The sequence below is a fragment of the Bufo bufo genome, chromosome 1 (assembly GCF_905171765.1).
Source record: "Bufo bufo chromosome 1, aBufBuf1.1, whole genome shotgun sequence".
NCBI classification, from domain to species: Eukaryota; Metazoa; Chordata; class Amphibia; order Anura; family Bufonidae; genus Bufo; species Bufo bufo.
Genome location: NC_053389.1, coordinates 472,661,630 through 472,686,847, shown reverse-complemented (window position 1 = coordinate 472,686,847; position 25,218 = coordinate 472,661,630). Strand labels below are relative to the sequence as shown.

The following is a 25,218-nucleotide window of genomic DNA, read 5'->3' as shown; positions in this document are numbered from 1 at the left end:
AATAATTCTGCCCTCCCTGTATATATGGCATATATACATATACATGACACAACTAGAACAGTGATAATACTGCTCTTCACAAACTAAAACTAACTTGGTCTGGTTCAAATTGGTGGCAAATATAGAAAGAGTAAGGGCTCATTCACACGACCGTATGAATGGTTCCAAAATTTAGCGGAACAGGTGTGGACCCATTAATTTCAATGTGGCGCAAAAGATGAGGACAGCACACCGTGTGCTGCCCGCATCCATTTTCCAGTTCTCTGGCCACGCAAAAAATATAAAGCATGTTATATTCTTGTCCGGACAAGAATAGGCATTTCCATAATGAGTCGTCCGTTCCGTGAACTGTGGAATGCACACGGGCGACATACGTGTTTTGCGGACCGCAAAACAAAGCGTGGACGTCTGAATGCGCCCTAAACGAGTTGGATAAAAAAAAAAAAATCGCTATGCAAAAATACGCAACATTTAATATCTTATACCAAAATTTGCTGCAGCCTGGGGCATGATATGCAGTGCAGTATATCTGCTGTAATTTCCTATGTATTAGACAATATTAAATCATGGTATTACCTCTTCATTTTCAATTTTCAATGTAGCCAGTCGAGACTGAAGCTGCTGGTACCGGAGTATAAGTTCACCTTGTAAGGGCTGCTGAGCGCTAACTTGGCAAACCTTCATTTACAAGAGAAAAGAAAATTACGTTTTTAATTCAGCGTTGGTCACTGATGACTTCACATAACAATCCAAACACAATGAAGGAGGGTTTCTCAGTAGGACTTCATCTCATCTGTCACATGTTTTGCCCCAACATCCAGAGTCGGCCAGGTACTATTTTTCTCTCTTGCTTTCCTCAGCCAGGCATAACCAGCTGCAGCCATATGATATCCCACAATGCAGTGTTGTGCTTACTGCATATGTAGCAAGTCAGTTTAATTACCTGTGATAGGTTGTTTTTTGTGACAGCACTTATTATAGCTTGTGTAATATAAGTCTGTGCCCAAACCTTAAAACTTGTACCCAAAACTAATGCAATACACAATTTTTCCCTCATCTTACCTCGTCGCCCAGGTGAGGCTGAAACTCAAACTTCATCGGTGGACAGAACGCAGTTGGATACATCTCCATAAATCGTTGCTTGTCATTCCTGGGTTCCAAGTTATCAACTGCATTCTCTATGATGTCCAAGCCCTCATGCCGGGACGTTTCCAAGTTGTATTCAGCAGAGAGGTAGGTTCTCATGGCCCTGTTTAAACTTGCATGGTACCCCAGTTCACAGCACTACAAGACACAGAGACACAAAACCTTGACATGTATATGACTCCATGTAAAACTATTACTATTAAACGGAACGTGTTAGAAGTTTTTGCCCCCCCCCAAGCCGCCATCACATCCTGACCCTTCTGCTCCCGTACATCTCCTAGCCTTATTAGCTCAGCAACTGCTGGATATCATTAAACTCAAACCACACCCTAAGCCCGTCCAATCTGTTTGATTGACATCTCTGAGGGCAATGTTTGTGATGAAGTGCCCCATCCTCATGGATGCAATTGAAGATAGATTGGACAGGGCTGTTCAAGCTGACTAAAGCCATTCCCCCCATTGTTCCCTTGCTGGAGCTTTTAGAATTTTTTTTAAAATATGCAAACTTGTCTTTAAGTGCACCAAGGACAGGCCCCAACCAAACAGTGCACCTTAGCTCCTTTGCTTTCCAAGAAACTCCCTTTCCATTATATTGATAGGGCCAGAACCTGGAATGGAGGGGGGGTGTCTTGTAAAAAAATGTAATAAAAAAAAAGAGCAGAGTGGATAGGGCCGCACTCAGTGCACTTGAGGCCTAATTTGCATATTTTTTTAGAACACCGATTTCTCATATATTGCCAAAATGGATCGGGGTAAGAAAAGCCTTGTTCAATCAGCTGGGGAAGCCCCATCAGGCACTGTGACTGGTTTAATATGTTTGATCCTGTTAACAGATACCCTTTAAGAATACATGGGTCTGGGATTAAAGTTCATTTTTAACAAAATTCAGCATCTGTTGGGACTAAGAACACCTTTAGAAAGCAGGCTAAGTCATGGTAGCAGTTTTGAAGGCAAAAAGCTTCTGACAGGTTCCCGATCCTCAGATCAGACTTGTGACTGAGCACATTTTCCTTGCATTATATCAATTACACATGTAGGCATCATTCTGCAGAGCAACGCTGTGCAAATTCTGAAAACTAAAACATGTAGAGAGCTACAGCCAACGTGTTATAGTATCAAATTGGGAAAAAAACGTTCTACACAGGGGAGGCAGGCGGCAGGACTTGGCACCTTTTCTCAGTTTTCATTTCACACATGGTACCGTGTTATTTCTCATTCTCAAGAATGCCAGCTGTTAGAAACATTTCATTTAGCTCTGCCAAATTGGCTGATGAGCAGTCAGCACATTCAGAAGTGTACAAGTTCCCAAAAGAAATGAACATATTCAGAGTGGAAATTGTTGTAACGGGAACAAAGCAGGAATGTACAGGTAAGGAGCGTAAACAACCATATAAAAGGACTGGGTGATACACACTGTACACATGTTTGAGCACAGGTATACCAAGGCTTATCTGGCATGCTGATATTCTAGGAGAGAACAACTCCGTACATACCACAGCTGTGCACATGAGCATAAAAAGGATAGATAGTAAGAATGTAAGATCAAACAAAAAAACTAAAATGCACACTGAAAAGGGTATTCTGCTTTTATGAAGTTTAAAGGTTTTGAGGCTTTTTAGAGTGATGGTCTCTTCTCAGGATAGGCGATCAATATCAGATTGGCAGGGGTCTGACAACTGTACACCTCCACTAATCCGCTGTTCGTGAGTCGCTTCAGCGCCGAAACTAGACAGCTCTGTCAACTGTGCAGTGGACGGCATTGGTTACTGCAGTTCTGCTCCCATTCACTTCACAGTTGACATAGGAACAGCTGAATGGTGGGGGTTTAAGTATTGGAATGCCAGACTGAAGTGCACTTGCTGCAGTCTTTGGCAGTGCAATTTTTACAAGTGAAACACGTTTTAACATGTTTCACCTGTATAAACCATATTGCTAAACAGTGGCAAGCGCATGTGAATTTGTCATGTGGTAACTGGTCACTCGGCACACTATTACAGTGTCTAAACCCAGCCTCAGACTGCTCAGCTCTGTATCACAGTCAGCTGTGAGAAGTATTAGGCTACGGCTACATGACAAAAAGAGAACTACATTGTGACATTTATTGTAACGATGGTCTATGGTGTCGCACAAAAATCCAACTTGGATGGATTTTTTGCTACTGCCATATCGCAACCGCAGCGTAACACCATAGGCTATCATTACAATAAATACCATGCGACACATGTCGCCGCGTAGCCCTAGCCTTAGGTCTAGAATACATTTTACAGCAAATAGAGATCTTGAAAATAGTAAACTGAAACACAGAGCATAGTGGAAAGTTACAGAACTTTTCAATAATCTTTATATTAAGATGGAGAAGCCCTTTAATAAATCAGTCATTGAGACAGTGAGATATATTTGTGGTGAGGTGAAGTGGGTGGGTGCCGCACCACAAGGTTTCCCAATCGTGAATTTCAGCATATATTATCACAGGCTGGTCTATACAAAAGGAGACCGTTGTTCTGGTGGGAGAATCTAGTGAAAGAAGTGGTTTACCACAAGTTGCATAAAAAGCACATGGCATTGCACTGTATGAGGTAGAGCAGATTCTGAGATCGGGCATATACATTTTCTAGGACTTCTGTAATGTCATGTAAAAATCTGACTGGAGAAAGCCTACGGGACAGACTAAGGCTGGTGATACAAACGCAGAATCATAATGGGACTTGGAAAAATCTATAAGCTTGCTGCTAAAATAACATCTTTTCAGCTGATGGGAACAGATTTTCGGTTGCAGAAATTTCTGCAACAAAATCTACAATGTGAAAGCACATTTAGGGTAATGCCATACGTGCCATTTTTTAAGCCAAAACCAGGAATAGATTCAAAAACGAGAAGTTGTACCTGTCCTTAAAGGGGTTGTTTGGGAATAAATCGTTTTACCTAATGCGGGCAGCCTGCCTCTTTAAGCAAAAGATTCATACTTACCCACAACAGCGGATTATAATAGGGGCGTTTAGGTTGGCAGCCCTGTGCCCGGCATCTCTATGTGACCCATCACTGCTCCAAACAACCCTTATTGGTTCGCAGTCACACACAGGGCAAAGCCAACAACTTACAGCTAAGGCCTAGTGATAACGTCCTGACACTTGAATAAGGACGTTCTGCGTGGGATTTAAAGTCAGTACCGCCTTTTTCCCGGCCGAAAGAACAAAAGCATCACGGCAAGAAGAGAAGAAGGAGACAGTGGGTGGCATTTTTTTTGAGGGTGAGCATATTGCTCAAAGCACCGCACGGAACACAGAGCGCTCGCTGGGCAACTTCAGCAGTCAGACACTGCCCTGACACAGTGCTGTCTGCAGGCTGCAGCTTGAAGAGCGAGCTGTTAAAGGGGCAATGTGAGACTGGGAGTTAACTCTGTGGCTGGAAGGGACATTTTGAATGCCAATTTGCCATTTGTATGTCTGCAGTTACATAACCACTGAATTTAGTGACCCTTCAAAAAACAGCATGGCCAAAGGGAGAAAAGGCTCTTCTGGTCTTCTCTTCTATTGGTTATGCGATTTCTTGGGAGGCAGATAAGTGGAAAATTGGCAATGCAAAATGGCCATGAAATTCACTCGGCACTTGCAGAAAATGCCCCGCTGGGCACTTGCGATGGCTCATTTGTATATCTTTAATATTTCGTTTTTGGTGCTTTGGAGTCTCTCACAAACTAAACAAAGGTGAACTCAGTGTCACGTATCTGTGTCCCACATCGCTATATAATCTGATTAGCACGTGTCAAGCAGGTGACAGACTCCCTTTAATGTAGAAAAAGGCAAATATGGTTAAGGCCTAGTTCCCACAATCGTTTTTTACGGGCCGTTTTTTTGTGTTCCGTATACGGACCGTATACGGAACCATTCATTTCAATGGTTCCGCATTAAAAACGGAATATGTTCCGTAAGCATTCCATTGCCGTATTTCCGTTCCGTTGAAAGATAGAACATGTCCTATATTTGGCAGCAAATCACGTTCCGTGGCTCCATTCAAGTCAATGGGTCCGCAAAAAAAACGGAACACATACGGAAATGCATCCGTATGTCTTCCGTATCCGTTCTTGCTGAACCATCTATTGAAAATGTTATGCCCAGCCCAATTTTTTCTATGTAATTACTGTATACTGTACATGGCATACGGAAAAACGGAAAGGAAATGGAAACACAACGGAACTCAAAAACGGAACTAGGCCTAAGAGTGTCCGGAACTAGGCCTAAGAGTGTCCGCACAAAACGTTTTGTGCCGTGCAGCCAGGAACCATGCGGCAGTAACTACATCGGATTATCAGACTTCCATGGTCCTGCAATGAGGATTTTGGCCGAGCAGAGAGTAAATGGTTGGTATTTGCTCCACCTGTACTTACTGCAAGTCTAAAATCCGTATTTTAAAACCAGTGCAACCACTATAAAAAATGCATGCAGCTACATGGCCCACATTCACTATGTTCATGGGTAACCTAACTGTGATCTCATTAACACATCGTTAAGTAAAATCCGTCCTGCTCAAGGCACGAGAAGGCTGTAAGGTGTGTAGAAAACCATTTCTGCATCATCCCTCACTTATCTATGTCACAAGGAATTCCAATTAAACCAATCACTCAAATAACGACAAGAATGAACTTGCCGATGATGAAATATATTTAGATGGAATAAATAATTCAGTTACTTACATCAATTAAGTCTGAAAGGTCGTGGATGTAATATTTGAATACAGAAGCATTTGTTGCCTCCAGTGTTAATAAATATTCATTCCGTGCCTTTATGGATTTCAGTTTGTTCTCAGAGTATTTGGCTTGGCGCTAGAGACAGAAATAGCCGTTAGTGAGACAACGTACACAGCTTGGGCATACATTACTGAAGATCATATGATGAATTGACTAATACACAATCATCACTAAAGCCTCCCATGAGTTGTCCTGCCGATTCTTATTCGGAATGGCAAGAAAATGACTTAGTCTGTAGTGTAGTGTATGAGCCTGGAAAGGCTCCCAACACATGCATCAAATGTACCCTTGGGCCTCATTGAGAGAAGTATAAAGACCAGCTACTGCCCTGGCTCATCTTAGTTGGAGGCGTTAGGGCTCAGTTGCAATTGTCCAAAAATTTCCAGTACCAGGAGTTGCCACAAAATCAGATTTATTGAAGCACTTTAAAAGGGCATACAGCATCTAAAGACGCATTTCAGGCCTTTAGCTGGAGCCTATACTTATGTTATGTCTAAGACCCCAGCTAGAGGCCTGAAATACATCTATAAACTAAAGTGAGCTACGGCAGTAGCTGACCATTACCTTTCTCTCAGTGACACCCTAAGGACACATTTATCGAAACGCATCATTACCTGTTGTATGCTATTTAGAAGCGCTTCTCTAGAATCCTAATTTTAGGGCAAATTGTGGTGCTGGAAATTTTTGGACAACCCTAAAGCCCTACTGAACCGCCTTAAACAAAAAAAATAGTGTTGGCAAATACTTTTATTTATTTTTTTACACACTGTGGAACGTAGTCACACACTTACCTTTTCTTTCATCTTCTCTATTTTTTTCACCGAGCTCCGTCTCTGGTGCTTATCTTCCAGCCGTAAATGAAACACTGGGTCACCAGACCTTCCAATTTGTTTCTCCTCTTGTTTCTCAGCTTCCTTTAGCTTACATTCTGCACTGATGCTTTCTGCATGGTACATGTGGTAAGTCTTCATGCCCTGCAAGAGCAATGTTAAAATGCTATTTCATTAACACAATACTTGTTTTTTGCTTTTTCTTGTTACTTGTCAGGCAACTGATAAATGACATATACATGTCCTGATGACCAAATATTGTATGGATTATTTCCACTGCATATCTTTTACACATAAAGAAATACCGTAATATCCCATCTATAGTGTACAGAACTGCCAATATCTAAGTGGTTACAAATACGTCATATTCCACTATTCTAAAAAAAAACGGATTAGCTATTACATCTGAGGAAGCCACCTTGACGCCTGGTAGATGGGCCCAACACACATTTGATCAAAAATGTGCGCAAAGAGCTGCAAATTTTTCATTTCTAGTAGGTATAATACCACTTTAATTTAGAATGACCCCCATTTCTCAGTTCTATTGTTTGTATGTAAAATGTTGTGCAGCCATTTTTTTTATTAGTTCTCTATATGCTTGCTTGATGGATATGCACCTGTGACCATGATTGTGTTAGTCAAAATTTTCTTGTAGTATATATTGATGGTAGTGGCCTCTTTTAGACTAAGCAACGCCCATCTGCCTGGGGCTTCTGAGCAGAGTATAAGGCTAGGGCTACACGACGACATGTGTCACGCGACACATAAGGCACAACTACACTGCAACATGTGTCGCACAACAATTTTTATGATAGTCTATGGCAGGGGTACTCAACTGGCGGACCGCGGTCCAAATACGGACCGCGGCCGCCAGTTGTCCGGACCCCGGCCATCCTTCAGAGCGCTCCTCCTCTCCTGCACACTGTGCCGTGCAGGAGGAGGAGCTTACCGGCGCACTTCCACCTGTCCCACAGCGCAGTGAGACAGGGCTCCCTCCACATGTAGCGCTCCTCCTCCTGCACACTCTGGCAGCTCTGCTCCATACAGCGGCGGGGCACAGGAGCTGATAGTTCTCAGCAGCGCAGGAGGAGTCTCTCCCTCCCCCCTGTGCTGCTGCTGTCCCCACCGCTGCCAATAAGAAGAGGCAGGAGGAGGAGGGGAGGGGCTGGAATCAACTAGCCGGCACCCGACCTCTGTGACAGGGAGCTGCGATCAGCTGCAGTTGAGTTAACCCTTCAGGTGCGGTACCTGAGGGGTTAATTGTAGCTGATCGCAGCCCCCTGTCACAAAGGTCGGGTGCCGGCTATTTGATTCCGGCACCCGCCTCCTGTATTTGTATGAGAAACATTGGTGGCGCAGTGCGCCCCCCCCCCTTCCCCATTATAAGAAACATTGGTGGCTCAGTGGGAAGTGCCAATGAGGGTTAAAAATAATAAAAGAAAATTAACTCACCTCCTCCAGTTCATCGCGTAACTGCCGGTCTCCAGGTCTTACTTCTTTCTTCAGGACCTGTGGTGACGTCACTGAGCTCATCACATGGCCCATTACCATGGTGATGGATCATGTGATGAGCTCAGTGATGTCACCACAGGTCCTGAAGAAAGAAGAACTGGAGACCGGCAGTTACGCGATCAACTGGAGGAGGTGAGTAAATTATTTTTTAACCCTCATTGGCACTGCCCACTGCACCACCAATGTTTATTATATGGGGGGGGGGGGCGCACTGCGCCACCAATGTTTATTATTTTGAGGGGGGGCGCACTGCGCCACCAATGTTTATTATATTGGGGGGCACACTGCGCCACCAATGTTTATTATATTGAGGGGGGGCGCACTGCGCCACCAATGATTATTATACTGGGGTAATGGGGGGGCACACTGCGCCACCAATGTTTATTATACTGGGGTGATGGGGGGCACACTGCGCCACCAATGTTTATTAATTTGAGGGGGGCGCACTGCGCCACCAATGTTTATTATATTGGGGGGCACACTGCGCCACCAATGTTTATTATATTGAGGGGGGGCGCACTGCGCCACCAATGTTTATTATACTGGGGTGATGGGGGGGCACACTGCGCCACCAATGTTTATTTTACTGGGGTGATGGGGGGGGCGCACTGCGCCACCAATGTTTATTATATTGAGGGGGGGGCGCACTGCGCCACCAATGTTTATTGTGATGGGGGGGTGCACTGCGCCACTAATGTTTATTATTTTGAGGGGGGGCGCACTGCGCCACCAATGTTTATTATATTGAGGGGGCCGCCAGACGAAAAAGTCGGACATGTAGTACTTTTAGTCTGGCGGCCTCTCACCGTGCTGCGCCGTAACTCTGCCCCCATCCCCATTATAGTCGATGGGCACAGAGCAGCGGCACGGCGAAGTAGTGGCAAGATGGATCTGACAGGGTGAGCAGCCTGTCGGATCCGTCCTGCTGCAAGTGTGAAAGTACCCTTACTAATGAGCGCTTCCATCATGGAACGCCCATTAGTACAGCCTTTACCTCCACCGCTACTTGTGCTAGTAAAAAAAAAATATATATTACGGCAGTGTTTCCCAACCAGTGTGCCTCCAGCTGTTGCAAAACTACAACTCCCAGAATGCCTGGACAGCCTTTTGCAACAGCTGGAGGCACACTGGTTGGGAAACACTGTATTACGGTACCTCCACCTCCATTTGCTCACGCTGTGGAGAACACTCCCTGCTGACTAGAAGCTCAGGACAGGACCTACAAGACGCCATCACGTTAGAGCACCGGTCCTGAGCTTGCAGTCAGCAGCGAATGTTCACCACAGCCAGGTGAATGCAAATTTTTTATTTTTTTTTGCAAAAGCAGAGAAGGGGGGCAATACTCTTACTGGGGGCACTAATGGGGACATTAATCTTACTGGGGCACTAATGTGGCCATTACTAATTCTGGGACTTACCCGGGGCGCTCCACTATAACGTCAGAGCGCCCCACGCGCATGTATCACATGATCGCATGGCATCTTTACTGTTGGCGTTCAGCTCGGACCTTCACCTGACTGCAGACCCTGGTATGTGGACCTTTAATAAAACTAGTTGAGTACCCCTGGTCTATGGTGTCGCACTGCGACACATGACATGCTGCGACACGAGAGTCACAGAAAAATCCATCTTGGATGGATTTTTTGCTACTGTCGTGTCGCAGTATGTCGCATGTCGCAGTACGACACCATAGACTATCATTATAAAAATTGTTGGGCGACATATGTCGTCGTATAGCCCTAGCCTAAATATAGATGGTTCCTACATCGCCTTGAATATTGTAGGCTTAGGTAAGTCCAAGAGAGGCAGTTCTGTTAGTGTTAGGTACCCATCTGCGGAAGCCACCTTGATGCCGCTAGATGGGCCCGACACACGTTTGATCAAAAATGTGCGCTAAGAGCTTCTATTTTTTCATTTATGGTATAATACCATTTTAATTTATAATGATCCCCATTTTTCAGTTCTATTGTTTGTATTTGAAATTTATTGCTGCCATACTGTTATTACTTTTCTGGTATAGGGTGACATATAAATTAAGAGTAGTCTGGGGGTGTTCAGAGACTAGCTCTTTGGACATTCCACAGCAGATAGCCTCCTGTTTACACACTTCACAGATGTATGGTCTTCAGGTGCCAAAAAAACGTCGAAAATTACAAAATGTATGTATCATAACTTAATTCACAAGCTAAAAGTATATTGTGCTTGCATGGATAGAAGAAATATACAGCTTTATATTCCAGAAATATAATCCAGTATGATAAGAACCACTGAGACGAAAGGGATCCACACGAGCTCTTATATTGCCCCTCATCAGTGCAGAGCAGAGAGTACTGGCTTAACTAGGTAACAAGCCAGGAGTCAGAATTTGGGGGATACTATCTCTCCATGGGGACACTTATAGGCCAGACGTGCTCCTCTGGAATTCTGGGAAGAAAGGGATGCAAATGAGCTTTTAACAAGCTCTGCCTCTAGATGGAAGGCTACTTTCACACTAGTGTTTTAGTTTTCCGGTATTGAGATCCGTCATAGGGGCTCAATACTGGAAAAAAAACGCTTCAGTTTTGTCCCCATTCATTGTCAATGAGGACAAAAGTGAACTGAACAGAGTGGAGTGCTCCAAAATGCATTCCGTTCTGTTTAGTTGCGTTCCCATACCGGAGAGCAAACCGCAACATGTTGTAGTTTGCTTTCCATCCTGGGATGTGGAGCAAGACGGATCAGGCATGACCCCCAATGGAAGTCAAAGGGGACGGATCCATTTTCTCTGACACAATAGAAAACGGATCCGTCCTCCATTGACTTTCAATGGAGTTAATGACAGATCCGTCTTGGCTATGTTACAGATAATACAACCGGATCCGTTCATAACGGATGCAGATGGTTGTATTATCAGTAATGGAAGCGTTTTTGCGGAACCCTGCCAGATCCAGTAAAAACGCTAGTGTGAAAGTAGCCTTAGGCAGCTATCCTGTAATTCAATGTTCCACCCTTTAAATAGGCCTAGATACCACTAAGGACCACTGAGTGATACAAGATGAAAATCTGCCACTCTGCAGAGTACTGTAAATGTCGGGAAATTTCCTGTCACATGACTGATGGCGATTGTCACCTGAAGAGGTGAAAAGGTAGAAATAATAAAAACAGGATTTCAATAATACATTATAATTTACCACAGGCCCACGAATCTAAATACACACCAGCAGATTGTCACTCATTAACCTCTTAAGGACTGGGCCCACTTTCATTTTTGCATTTTTCTTCCCAACATTCCAATAGCCATAACTTTTTCATTCACATAGTCATATGAGGGCTTACCGTATTTTTTTTTGCAGGACAAGATGCATTTTTAATGCCACTTTTTAATTTAACATGTCTTGTATTGGAAAATGGGAAAAAAGCTCATCCCCAATGTTCCCCCTTGTCACACTATTTTCATTGTGCTGGTGAGGTATCCGGCTTCTCCTCATAAGACTTCCGCCCAGCAATGAGCCCGCTGACGTCACCGACACAGAGGGGTGTTCTCTAGCGCTACCGGAGGCCATTTTGTAGGCAGGCACTATGCAAAATAGCCCCCGGCAGAGCTAGAGAACACCCATCTGTGCCGGTGACATCAGCGGGCTCATTGCTGGGCGGAAGTCTGCTTACCATAGTGAGGAGAAGCCCAGTATGTCACCGGCACAATGAAAACACATCCTTGCTCTGCGCAATTTCAGCGTGACAAGGGGGAGCATCGGAGCTAGGAAATGCTCATGCTCCACTCATATGTAGGCTAGAACTATAAAGCAGCCCATAAGCAAAATCAGGCATGAACCAGGAAAACCCCTTTAAGGTGATTTGTGTCATGGAACTACCTCCAACCATTAGGGTGCATTTATAGGGAGATTCTGACTGCACGGTCAAAATGGCATACAAAAAAATGTGGCAAAACCGCACAGTTTGTGCACGTGAAGCACAATGAAATCATTGCCTGTACAAGTCGTGCGGCCAAAAACCGCATCAAAGCCGTGGGTGGTTTTGCTGCAGTTTTTTTGATGTGGTTTTGAAAGTCTGGTCCAAATTGTCCCATGTATATACTCCCTTAAGCACATGAGGTTCATATGACTAGAAGTAAATGGCAAATGTTTGAACATTCAAAACCAGCGGCTGTGAGTCCTTTGCAAATTGTAATGAAGACATTCAGGAAGCAGTGTGCAGAGCTTTCTACACATGCATCACTGATGCCGATTCATACAGTATATACTAGGACAATATACTAGGGAAAACTACTTCTACAAAGAATTTCACATCCTCACTTATTTATTAGGCCGGGTGTACATACTCTGGCAAGAGCTGTGGTCATTGATTTTGTGGGTAATACTTTGGTCTTGCCCACAAAAACATGCAGCAGTTGGGCACAATGGGTGGGCTGCGTTTTGGCTATTTGCAGGAGCATAGCGTGGAAACCTGGCCATAGGGTGAATCAGATCAGTGACCCCTCAACAGTCTACACAGGAAGTTGCTGAAAGCATACAAAACAATAAAATGATTAATGTCGGTCTCATATGGAAAAAAAATTCAAAGATGGTAATTGGGAATAACATTGTTAAAGCTGAGTGTACCAAGGTGAACCAGGTTGTCCGAATAGGTTAATGGAGTTGGTAAGTAAAATCAAGGTTGATGGTTGACATATATACATGATGTATATGCTGTTTAGTTCTAGGTAGCCCAAACCTTATGTTACATGTGATTTTACGGGATGTTCTATGAGCTGCCGATGCAGGGACTTTATATCGTTTCCACATGTTTGTACATGTGTATGTATGTTTTTTATGTCTAATTAATACATTTTGATATTTGGGTATTTTGTGGTACCAGTTCGCTTTGTTGATTTATATATATATGTATGTTTTTTCCCCAAAACATCTAATGTGAGAGATCATGTCAAAATAATAAATCTGATCTCCAAATTCACAATAATTAAAACTGGAACAGAAAAAACAATCAGCCAATTCCTTGGAGAAATTCTGAGAGTGGAGCCTGTGTCAACCAATAAAGTAGAGGTTTACTACATTACTGTCAATATGATTAATGGTGGAGCCTCCATCACTACTCTTCAGTGTCAGCCCACAGCTGGCAGATTAGTGCGATATCAAGATAGTTGTAAAATGTAACGCAGTTTCATCCCGAACAACGAAAAGTAACAAGGAAAATGGTCATGTCCTGGAGAAATAATAAGCATCGTACGGGACTGACATAGGAAGCACCAGGTTAGTGAAAAGTGATGGTGGGTAAGACTAGAAAGTAAACCACACACATTCAATGATAATAAAAAAAAATTATATCAGTTTCTAGACTGAATGTACAGCATTTACAGAGTTCAGACCCCACCTTGACCTGGTTGCTAATAATTACCAAATGCTAACTCGACTAAAGCTGGTCATACATTTGAGATAATGATCGGACAACCAGGGAATCGCCTTTTTATTTTTTAAATAAAAGCAGCCTCCCTGGTGCTTGAGCACAATGGCAAGTGATCTGCTGAGCTCAGCCGATCCTGACATCAACAGCAGTTTTGACCGATGAACGGTCAAAATTTTCAAGCACGGCGGATTATTTTCGGCAGACAAAATCTGTCGTCGGCGATCGCAAAACGGTTGGAGGATGTAAAACCACAGGGAAAACCTTTCCATTTCACTGGCACATAATTCATTAAAGTATACAAGAGAAGGCACTTTACAAAGTAAGGTCAACATGGAGAGATCAATACAATGATTCTGAAAAGGCGACCACTACTGCAAATCAATTTAATACTAAGTCTATGTATTGCCAGTATGTGTATATACCATTGAGATTACATGCAGGACTAAAAGCAGCAGCTCATGTCCAAAGAACCTCATGATCAGCCAAGACAACAACAAAAAAAGAGCCATAACCGCTATCTACTGTAGCTTCCTGTATTTTGCAGTACTTGGAGGAGAAAAGCTTATACAAAGAAATCAGAGTGACTAATGCTGAAAACTCCTAATTTGATCCAATTTACTATTATTAGCAAGGGTATTGTTATTAATTTAAAGAGATCCTGTCATTTCAGATGATTTTTCAGAATACGCCGTCATGTATGTATTTGGGGAGTAGCACTATTTCTGGCCATCATATGACCTAAATTCGGCATTTTTCACCAGTTTTCCCCCTCTGCAGGCTCCATCTGAAATAGTCAGTTTTCCCTGAGCTAGTGGGCAGAGACTAGCTGCTATGGTGTCTCCCATACATTGCACACACAGAGAAGATGCGATCATGTCCCCCTATCTCTCTGTAGCACACCCTCCAAAGCAGCAGCGGTCTGGAGGACATTATATAGCAGTACTGATCAGTTTAGTTGTGAATCCAGCACTGGGGTGAAATAGAAAACTTACTACATTTGGAAATTCTTCAGACCCTTTCACTTTTTTCTTATTTTGTTATGTTGTGGCCTTGTGCTAAAACAAAACCAAAAATGTAAGTTTTCCCCATCATTCTGCACTCAATTTCCTATAATGACAAAGTGAAAGAAATTTATTGAAAAAAAAACCCTGAAATCTTGCATTGACATAAGTATTCAGACCCGTACTCAGGACTTTGTTGAAGCACCTTTGGCAGTGATTACAGCCTCCAGTCTTCTTGAGTATCATGCCACAAGATTTGCAAACCTGGATTTGGAGATTTTTTTGTCATTTGTCTCTGCAGTTCCTCTCAAGCACGGTCAGGTTGAATGTGGACTGGCGGACAGCAGTTCTCAGGTTTCTCCAGAGATGTTCAATTGGTTTCAAGTCAGGTCAAGGACAAAGAGTTGTCCCTAAGCCACTCTTGTGTTGTCTTGGCTGTGTGCCTAGGATCATTGTCTTGTTAAAAGGTGAACTTTCAGCCCAGTCTAAGGTCCAGAGCGCACTGCATCAGGTTTTCATCAATATGTCTCTGTACTTTTATCCCTTCAGCTTTCCCTCAAACCTTACCAGTCTCCCTGTCCCAGCTGTTCAAAAAGACCCCCACATCATGGTGCTGCCACCACCCTGCTTTACTGTAGGGTTGGTATTGGGCAGGTGATGAGCAGTGCTTGGTTTCTCCCAGACTTGATGCTTAGAATTGAGGCCAATAAGTTAAATCTTAGTTTAATCAGACCAGGTCACCAGGTTCTTTTGTGAAAATGTTCATGTTTTTATTGAGGAGAGGTTTCTTTCTGGACACTCTGCCATAAAACCCAGATTAGTCAAGTGCAGCAGTGATGGTTGACCTTCTGGAAGTTTATCCCATGTGTACACAGGATCGCTGGAGATCAGCAAGAGTGACCATTGGGTTCTTGGTCACCTCTTTTACAAAGCCCTTCTTCCCCAATTACTTAGTTTGGTGGGGCGGCCAGCTCTAGCAAGAGTATTGGTTGTTTCAAACTTTTACATTTAAGAACTATGGATGTTACTGTGCACTGAACCCAGAGGTCGCACTATATTTTTTCCAGAAGAGTAAAAATACTCCTCTTAACATTTTTGAGGACTATTTTTAGTCAAGGAGGAGTACGAAAATTGCAGTTATTTATATATATAATACGTAGGCCTATATAACATTAGGAAGTTGCTATGTATGCAGGGAAACCATTGTCAGTCTCCTCTATAATGTCTTTCGTGCAGAAATAGCACATTTTGACCATTTAAAATTTATCTCTCAGAAGACTGAATCCCTACATTTTTTTAAGCACCAAATCTGTCACGTAGGGATCGGAGTGGGAGATTGTACAAAACTAAATGCAATAAGAATTGAACAGGGACGTCTGGTCCTTGTGGGTGGCTTGGTGGCACTGGGTATGGTCTGGGACGAATGCACAGGAGGCAGATATAGGACAGTCTTATACACAATATATTGGACTGTTGCACAATATAGTGTACCCTATAGTCCTCTCTGTGATCTCTGGGCAGTGCGCTCCACACATAAACCATACAGGAAAGTAACCTCTCAGTGGTCCAGGGTACTTACATAAAAAACTAATAACCAAGAGGCTAAACAAAACCCTGTTTCTGACCTTTATGTTAAAACATAACTTTCATTTGATTGCTCTAATACCTGAAGGAGAAAAATAATTTTAAAAACCTGCTGTTTCTCTAGATGACCTTATGTTGATAGTAGTGTTAATAGAGTCTCAAGGATGTTCCCACCATGCTGTTCCTGGCACTTCATCCACAGCCGGCAATAGCGTGGGGTGGCGTGCACTCCCCGTTTTCATAACTGAAAATCAGCAGCCTCCTCTCTAATAACAAAGCTCTGTACGGAGCTCTGCTATTGAAGCTTTCAGGCACCAGCAGTATTGTTGTGCTGCCTGCGCCGTTCACAGCGCTCATGAATGGCAGGGAAATTATTGTGTGTATTCATACACATTAAATATTTTTTAGGGAGTAAACCTGCCTGTACAGGCATCTATGACTAGAGTTGAGCGAACACCTGGATGTTCGGGTTCGAGAAGTTCGGCCGAACTTCCCGGAAATGTTCGGGTTCGGGATCCGAACCCGACCTGAACTTCGTCCCGAACCCGAACCCCATTGAAGTCAATGGGGACCCGAACTTTTCGGCACTAAAAAGGCTGTAAAACAGCCCAGGAAAGAGCTAGAGGCTGCAAAAGGCAAAAGGCAGCAACATGTAGGTAAATCCCCTGCAAACAAATGTGGATAGGGAAATGAATTAAAATAAAAATAAAATAAATAAAAATTAACCAATATCAATTGGAGAGAGGTCCCATAGCAGAGAATCTGGCTTCACGTCAGCAGAGAATCAGTCTCTTCATGCCATAGCAGAGAATCTGGCTTCACGTCACCCACCACTGTAACAGTCCATTGTCATATATTTAGGCCCCGGCACCCAGGCAGAGGAGAGAGGTCCCGTAACAGAGAATCTGGCTTCATGTCAGCAGAGAATCAGTCTGCATGTCATAGCAGAGAATCATGCTTCACGTCACCCAACACTGGAACAGTCCATTGTCAGATATTTAGGCCCAGGCACCCAGGCAGAGGAGAGAGGTCCCGTAACAGAGAATCTGGCTTCATGTCCGCAGAGAATCAGTCTGCATGTCATAGCAGAGAATCAGGCTTCACGTCACCCAACACTGGAACAGTCCATTGTCAGATATTTAGGCCCAGGCAGAGGAGAGAGGTCCCGTAACAGAGAATCTGGCTTCATGTCAGCAGAGAATCAGTCTGCATGTCATAGCAGAGAATCAGGCTTTACGTCACCCAACACTGGAACAGTCCATTGTCAGATATTTAGGCCCAGGCAGAGGAGAGAGGTCCCATAACAGAGATTCAGGCTTCATGTCAGCAGAGAATCAGGCTTCACGTCACCCAAAACTGGAACAGTTCATTGTCACATATTTAGGCCCAGGCACCCAGGCAGAGGAGAGAGGTCCCATAACAGAGATTCAGGCTTCAGGTCAGCAGAGAATCAGTCTTCATGTCATAGCAGAGAATCAGGCTTCACGTCACCCACCACTGGAACAGGCCACTGTCAGATATTTTTAGGCCCAGGCACCCAGGCAGAGGAGAGAGGTCCCATAACAGAGATTCAGGCTTCATGTCAGCAGAGAATCAGTCTTCATGTCATAGCAGAGAATCAGGCTTCACGTCACCCACCACTGGAACAGGCCACTGTCAGATATTTTTAGGCCCCGACACCCAGACAGAAGAGAGGTTCATTCAACTTTGGGTTGCCCCGCAATATAATGGTAAAATGAAAATAAAAAAAGGATTGAATGAGGAAGTGCCCTGGAGTACAATAATATATGGTTAAGGGGAGGTAGTTAAGGTCTAATCTGCACAAGGGATGGACAGGTCCTGTGGGATCCATGCCTGGTTCATTTTTATGAACGTCAGCTTGTCCACATTGGCTGTAGACAGGCGGCTGCGTTTGTCTGTAATGACGCCCCCTGCCGTGCTGAATACACGTTCAGACAAAACGCTGGCCGCCGGGCAGGCCAGCACCTCCAAGGCATAAAAGGCTAGCTCTGGCCACGTGGACAATTTGGAGACCCAGAAGTTGAATGTGGCCGAACCATCAGTCAGTAAGTGGAGGGGTGTGCACAGGTACTGTTCCACCATGTTAGTGAAATGTTGCCTCCTGCTAACACGTTCCGTATCAGGTGGTGGTGCAGTTAGCTGTGGCGTGGTGACAAAACTTTTTCACATCTCTGCCATGCTAACCCTGCCCTCAGAGGAGCTGGCCGTGACACAGCTGCGTTGGCGACCTCTTGCTCCTCCTCTGCCTTCACCTTGGGCTTCCACTTGTTCCCCTGTGACATTTGGGAATGCTCTCAGTAGCGCGTCTACCAAGTGCGCTTGTACTCGTGCATCTTACTATCACGCTCCAGTGCATGAAGTAAGGTGGGCACATTGTCTTTGTACCGTGGATCCAGCAGGGTGGCAACCCAGTAGTCCGCACACGTTAAAATGTGGGCAACTGTGCTGTCGTTGCGCAGGCACTGCAGCATGTAGTCGCTCATGTGTGCCAGGCTGCCCAGAGGTAAGGACAAGCTGTCCTCTGTGGGAGGCGTATCGTCATCGTCCTGCGTTTCCCCCCAGCCACGCACCAGTGATGGGCCCGAGCTGCGTTGGGTGCCAGCCCGCTGTGAACCTGCTTCATCCTCATCCTCCTCCACCTCGTCCTCCAGTAGTGGGCCCTGTCTGGCCACATTTGTACCTGGCCTCTGCTGTTGCAAAAAACCTCCCTCTGAGTCACTTCGAAGAGACTGGCCTGAAAGTGCTAAAAATGACCCCTCTTCCTCCTCCTGGGCCACCTCCTCTTCCATCATCGCCCTAAGTGTTTTCTCAAGGAGACATAGAAGTGGTATTGTAACGCTGATAACGGCGTCATCGCCTCTGGTCATGTTGGTGGAGTACTCGAAACAGCGCAACAGGGCACACAGGTCTCGCACGGAGGCCCAGTCATTGGTGGTGAAGTGGGGCTGATCCGCAGTGCGACTGACCCGTGCGTGCTGCAGCTGAAACTCCACTATGGCCTGCTGCTGCTCGCACAGTCTGTCCAGCATGTGCAAGGTGGAGTTCCACCTGGTGGGCACGTCGCATATGAGGCGGTGAGCGGGAAGGGCGAAGTTACGCTGTAGCGCAGACAGGCGAGCAGCGGCAGGATGTGAACGCCGGAAGCACGAACAGACGGCCCGCACTTTATGCAGCAGCTCTGACATGTCGGGGTAGTTGTGAATGAACTTCTGCACCACCAAATTCAGCACATGCGCCAGGCAAGGGGGGGGGGATGTGCGTCAAACCGGCTAGTCCCAGAGCTGCAACGAGATTTCGCCCATTATCGCACACCACCAGGCCAGGCTTGAGACTCACCGGCAGCAACCACTCGTCGGTCTGTTGTTCTATACCCCGCCACAACTCCTGTGCGGTGTGGGGCCTGTCCCCCAAACATATGAGTTTCAGAACGGCCTGCTGACGTTTACCCCGGGCTGTGCTGAAGTTGGTGGTAAAGGTGTGTGGCTGACTGGATGAGCAGATGGAAGAAGAGGAGGAGGAAGCTGAGTAGGAGGAGGAGGAGACAGGAGGCAAAGAATGTTGCCCTGCGATCCTTGGCGGCGGAAGGACGTGCGCCAAACAGCTCTCCGCCTGGGGCCCAGCCGCCACTACATTTACCCAGTGTGCAGTTAGGGAGATAAAGCGTCCCTGGCCGTGCTTACTGGTCCACGTATCTGTGGTTAGGTGGACCTTGCCACAGATGGCGTTGCGCAGTGCACACTTGATTTTATCGGATACTTGGTTGTGCAGGGAAGGCACGGCTCTCTTGGAGAAGTAGTGGCGGCTGGGAACAACATACTGTGGGACAGCAAGCGACATGAGCTGTTTGAAGCTGTCTGTGTCCACCAGCATTTCATAGGCCAGTAGTTTAGAAATGCTGGCATTCAGGGCCAGGGATCGAGGGTGGCCAGGTGGGAATTTACGCTTTCTCTCAAATATTTGTGAGATGGAGAGCTGAACGCTGCCGTGTGACATGGTTGAGATGCTTGGTGACGCAGGTGGTGGTGTTGGTGGTACATCCCATGTTTGCTGGGCGGCAGGTGCCAACGTTCCTCCAGAGGCGGAGGAAGAGGCCGAGGCGGCGGCAGCCGCAGAAGAGGCCGAGGCGGCAGCAGCAGAAGAGGTAGCAGGGGGAGCCTGAGTGACTTCCTTGTTTTTAAGGTGTTTACTCCACTGCAGTTCATGCTTTGCATGCAGGTGCCTGGTCATGCAGGTTGTGCTAAGGTTCAGAACGTTAATGCCTCGCTTCAGGCTCTGATGGCACAGCGTGCAAACCACTCGGGTCTTGTCGTCAGCACATTGTTTGAAGAAGTGCCATGCCAGGGAACTCCTTGAAGCTGCCTTTGGGGTGCTCAGTCCCAGATGGCGGCGGTCAGTAGCAGGCGGAGTCTCTTGGCGGCGGGTGTTCTGCTTTTGCCCACTGCTCCCTCTTTGTCTTTTGCTACGCTGTTGGCTCGGTCTCACCACTGCCTCTTCCTCCAAACTGTGAAAGTCAGTGGCACGACCTTCATTCCATGTGGGGTCTAGGACCTCATCGTCCCCTGAATCATCTTCCACCCTTGATCCCTGACCTCCTGTTCAGTCTGCACACTGCAGAAAGACGCAGCAGTTGGCACCTGTGTTTCGTCATCATCAGAGACGTGCTGAGGTGGTATTCCCATGTCCTCATCATCAGGAAACATAAGTGGTTGTGCGTTAGTGCATTCTATCTCTTCCACCCCTGGGGAAGGGCTAGGTGGATACCCTTGGGAAACCCTGCCAGCAGAGTCTTCAAACAGCATAAGAGACTGCTGCATAACTTGAGGCTCAGACAGTTTCCCTGATATGCATGGGGGTGATGTGACAGACTGATGGGCTTGGTTTTCATGCGCCATCTGTGCGCTTTCTGCAGAAGACTGGGTGGGAGATAATGTGAACGTGCTGGATGCACTGTCGGCCACCCAATTGACTAATGCCTGTACCTGCTCAGGCCTTGCCATCCTTAGAACGGCATTGGGCCCCACCAAATATGGCTGTAAATTCTGGCGGCTACTGGGACCTGAGGTAGTTGGTACACTAGGACGTGTGGCTGTGGCAGAACGGCCACGTCCTCTCCCAGCACCAGAGGGTCCACTAACACCACCACGACCATGTCCGCGTCCGCGTCCCTTACTAGATGTTTTCCTCATTGTTACCGTTCACCACAATAAGAAAAATATTATTCGGGCAAATGTATTGAATTCAAATTCAGGCCTTTTTTTTTTTTACAGACACCTAACACTATCTGGCTATCTATTTAGGTACCGTATTACACTAATACAGGCACACCAGTAATGACAGATTTAGCTGAATATAAATTTGAGGCCTATTATTTAGGCGCTGGGTGACAGGTATACGTTTACGGACAGAATTAGACTTGGATCTGCACTGTAGCGTGTGTGTGAAGTTCTTGAGAATTACCCTATCAGCACCTTGAATCTAATATACCCTTTTAGGGATAGATTTAAAGTAGGCCTGATACAGCAGAAACCACTAATTTCGAGAATTGCAAAATTGGGAATTGTATTTCAACCCAGAACAAAAACTGTGCTTTGACGGACACTAAATAACTTGACCAGCTAAAGCAGTAATGACAGATTTGGATGAATATAAATGTGAGGCCTATTTTTTAGGCACTGGGTGACAGGCTCAACTTGCCCCTGATGTAGTATATGGCCAAAAAATAACCACACTATTGATGGTTAAATGCACTTGGGCGACAGGCTCAGCTTGCCCCTGATGTAGTATATGGCCAAAAAATAACCACACTATTGATGGTTAAATGCACTTGATGAAAGCTTGGCCCTGATGTAGGATATAGCAAAAAATAACCACACTATTGATGGTTAAATGGACTTGGTGGCAGCTTGTGCTGGCGCACCACAAGCCACAAAATGGCCGCAGATCACCCCAGAAAAAAGTGACTGAAAAACGCTCTGGGCAGCCTAAAAACACTGAGCAATTGAATAGCAGCAGTTCAATGATCCACAGCTGTAGATCGATCACTGAATGAAGTCTTTTGGAGGAGTTAATCACTGCCTAATCTCGCCCTAACGTCGCAGCTGCAACCTCTCCCTACACTTGTATCAGCAGAGTGACGCGCAGCGCTACGTGACCCAAGCTTATATAGAGGCTGGGTCACATGCTGCACTGGCCAATCACAGCCATGCCAATAGTAGGCATGGCTGTGATGGCCTCTTGGGGCAAGTAGTATGATGCTTGTTGATTGGCTGCTTTGCAGCCTTTCAAAAACCGCCAAGAAAGCGCTGAACACCGAACTCGAACTTTTATGAAAATGTTCGGGTTCGGGTCCGTGTCACGGACACCCCAAAATTCGGTACGAACCCGAACTATACAGTTCGGGTTCGCTCATCCCTATCTATGACACTTGTACAGGCGCTATTGCGACCTCTGACTGAACCTATGGAGGTTCAGTGCAGCAGAATTGTTTTAGTACCCATCTCCAGATCTGGGCCTCCACACAATTCTGTCTCTGGGCTCTACAGGCAGTTCTTTCCTCCTCATGGCCTGGTTTTTGCCCTGATATGTATTGTCAGCTGTGAGACCTTATTCAGACAGGGGTGTGTCTTTCCAAATCATGCTCAATCAACTGAATTTACCACATGAGGTCTCCAATCAAGTTGTACAAACATCTCAAAGATGATCAAGAGAAATGGGAGGCCCCCAGAGATAAATTTCAAGTATCATAGCAAAGGGCCTGAATACTTTCTTCCATGTAAGGCTACTTTTACACTCGCATTTTGGGCAGATCCGTCATGGATCCGTTACAATAATACAACTGCATGTATCCGTCATGAACGGATCCGGTTGCATTATGTCTTCTATGGCCATGACGGAGCCGTCATGAACTCCACTGAAAGTCAATGGAGGACGGATCCATTTTCTATTGTGTCAGATTGTGTCATAGAAAACGGATCCGTTTGGCTCAGTTTCGTCAAGCGGACAGCAAAACGCTGCAGACGGCATTTTGGTGTCCGCCTCCAGAGCGGAATGGAGACTGAACGGAGGCAAACTGATGCATTCTGAGCGGATCCTTTTCCATTCAGAATGCATTAGGGCAAAACTGATCAGTTTTGGACCGCTTGCGAGAGCCCTGAACGGAGCTCACAAACGGAAAGCCAAAACGCGAGTGGGAAAGTAGCCTTAAAATGTGACTTTTTCCTTTTAATAAATTAGCCAAAAGTATGGAGTATTGAGTGCAGATTTTTATTTATTTTTATTTTAGAGCAAAGCCATAATATAAAATGTGAAAAAAGTGAAAGGATCTGAAGACTCTCCAAATGCTTTGCAGATCATTATAGACAGAAACGGTGTAACAAATACATGATATTACTACTGCATAACACTACATTTTGTATGAGTGTGCTAGGAACTGGCTTTGATCCCTTCTCTGAAAATAACAAAACTGGAAAATACTTTTCAGGAAGACAACCAAACAACTCTTTTCTTTTCATATGACAATCTGCGGGCAACACAAGGATTGAAAAGGAACGTGACTTACAAATGCAGAAGCACCAGCTGGCACAATGTCAGAAATAGCTACACAAATACATGGATTAAAAATATTAGCACTGCTTTACATAGTAGTGGTCAGGGCACATTAGAGATTTATTTATTTTTTTAAACTGGACAAAATTCACATCAGAGCTAGCACTAATTTGCTTGGGTAGATATAGTACAACACAAAGTCCCTGTCACACTAATATAGTATCAAGCAATCCAAAATACCTCTAGTTTCAATGGGTAATATTAAATGTAATCTGCCAGCAAGTATATTTTGGCAATGTAATTACGGTAAATTTAAGATGAAATGTATAATCTCAGTTCTTGTGTTATTAAAGCATGTCATGGGATGCCATCAATCAAGGACGTTAGACATTTTGTTAGAAGTACTTAAGTTTAGATACACTTTATGCATTAGGGAATTGCATGAACAGCAATTTCATAAAACACTGTGGCTCCACTGGTAGCAACCAAATGATGGAGCAGGCCGGCCAGAGGAACGTTCCTGCTTTTCTTCCTTGGATAAAACCGGTTATATACAACTGGTTATGGAAATGTATATCCTGGAAATGGGAGACACATGGACTATAGACCTTTAAAGCAGTGACAAAGAAGTTGCAGGTAATGTGATATTCTGTTAACCCATAATGACCAGCCAGTTCTGAGACTACGTGCCCAAGCATTTATTTTTTCTTTTTTTTATTGTTGCATTCCAAGAACTTTAACCCTTTACTGACCAGCCTGTTTTGGGTCTTACTGACCAAACATTTGTCTTCCTTTTTCCATCGTCGCGTTCCAAGAGCTATAACTTTTTTATTTTCCCATCTATATAGCTTTATGAGGGCTTGTTTTTTTGCGGGACAAGTTTTAGTTTTTAATGGCACCATTTTGGGGTACACATAATTTAATGATTAACTTTTATTAACTCTTTCTGAGAGGGAGATGGAAAAAACAGCAATACTGCCACTGCATTTTTACGTTATACATTTTACGGCGTTCATTTTTAGGTATAAATAACATAAAATCTTTATTCTCTGGGTCAGTACAATTACAGTGATGTAAAACGTAAATAAAAAACTATATGTATTTGATAACTTTTTTGCAATAAAAAAGAAAAAAAATGTTAAATGAAAAAAGTGTTTTTGCATTGCTGCTTCCCAAGACCCATAACTTTTTTATTTTTCTTTCTATGTAGTTGGTGAGGGCTTGATTTTTGCAGGACGAATTGTATTTTTCATTGGCATCATTTTGGAGTAAATGGCGCTTTTTAATCGCTTGTTATTACGTTTTCTTTTGGTAGCAACTAAGAATAAATTCTGTCACCGTAGGGGATAATTTACATGATATTTATGTAGTCCGGGTCATTACAGACGCGACAATTCCAAACATATGGAGTTTTTTTTTTTTTTTTTTTCATTGA

The 25,218-nt window shown here is 44.7% G+C and overlaps 1 protein-coding gene across 5 annotated transcripts in view; it reads right to left on the bottom strand.

Moving 5' to 3' along the window:
* The window catches only part of SRGAP1 (SLIT-ROBO Rho GTPase activating protein 1), a 195,477-nt gene that overhangs the window by 50,096 nt on the left and 120,163 nt on the right, over positions 1 to 25,218 (bottom strand). For all 5 annotated transcript variants that reach the window (XR_005774486.1, XM_040409092.1, XM_040409098.1 and 2 more), the window contains exons 5-8: positions 6,682 to 6,864; positions 5,837 to 5,965; positions 1,063 to 1,284; positions 577 to 678 (exon numbers count right to left, since the gene is read on the bottom strand). Coding sequence is in view for 4 of the 5 variants with exons in the window: in XM_040409092.1 (XP_040265026.1) it covers positions 577 to 678; positions 1,063 to 1,284; positions 5,837 to 5,965; positions 6,682 to 6,864 (636 nt within the window). In the remaining variant the exon portion in view is untranslated. The remainder of the gene's footprint in view (positions 1 to 576; positions 679 to 1,062; positions 1,285 to 5,836; positions 5,966 to 6,681; positions 6,865 to 25,218) is intronic.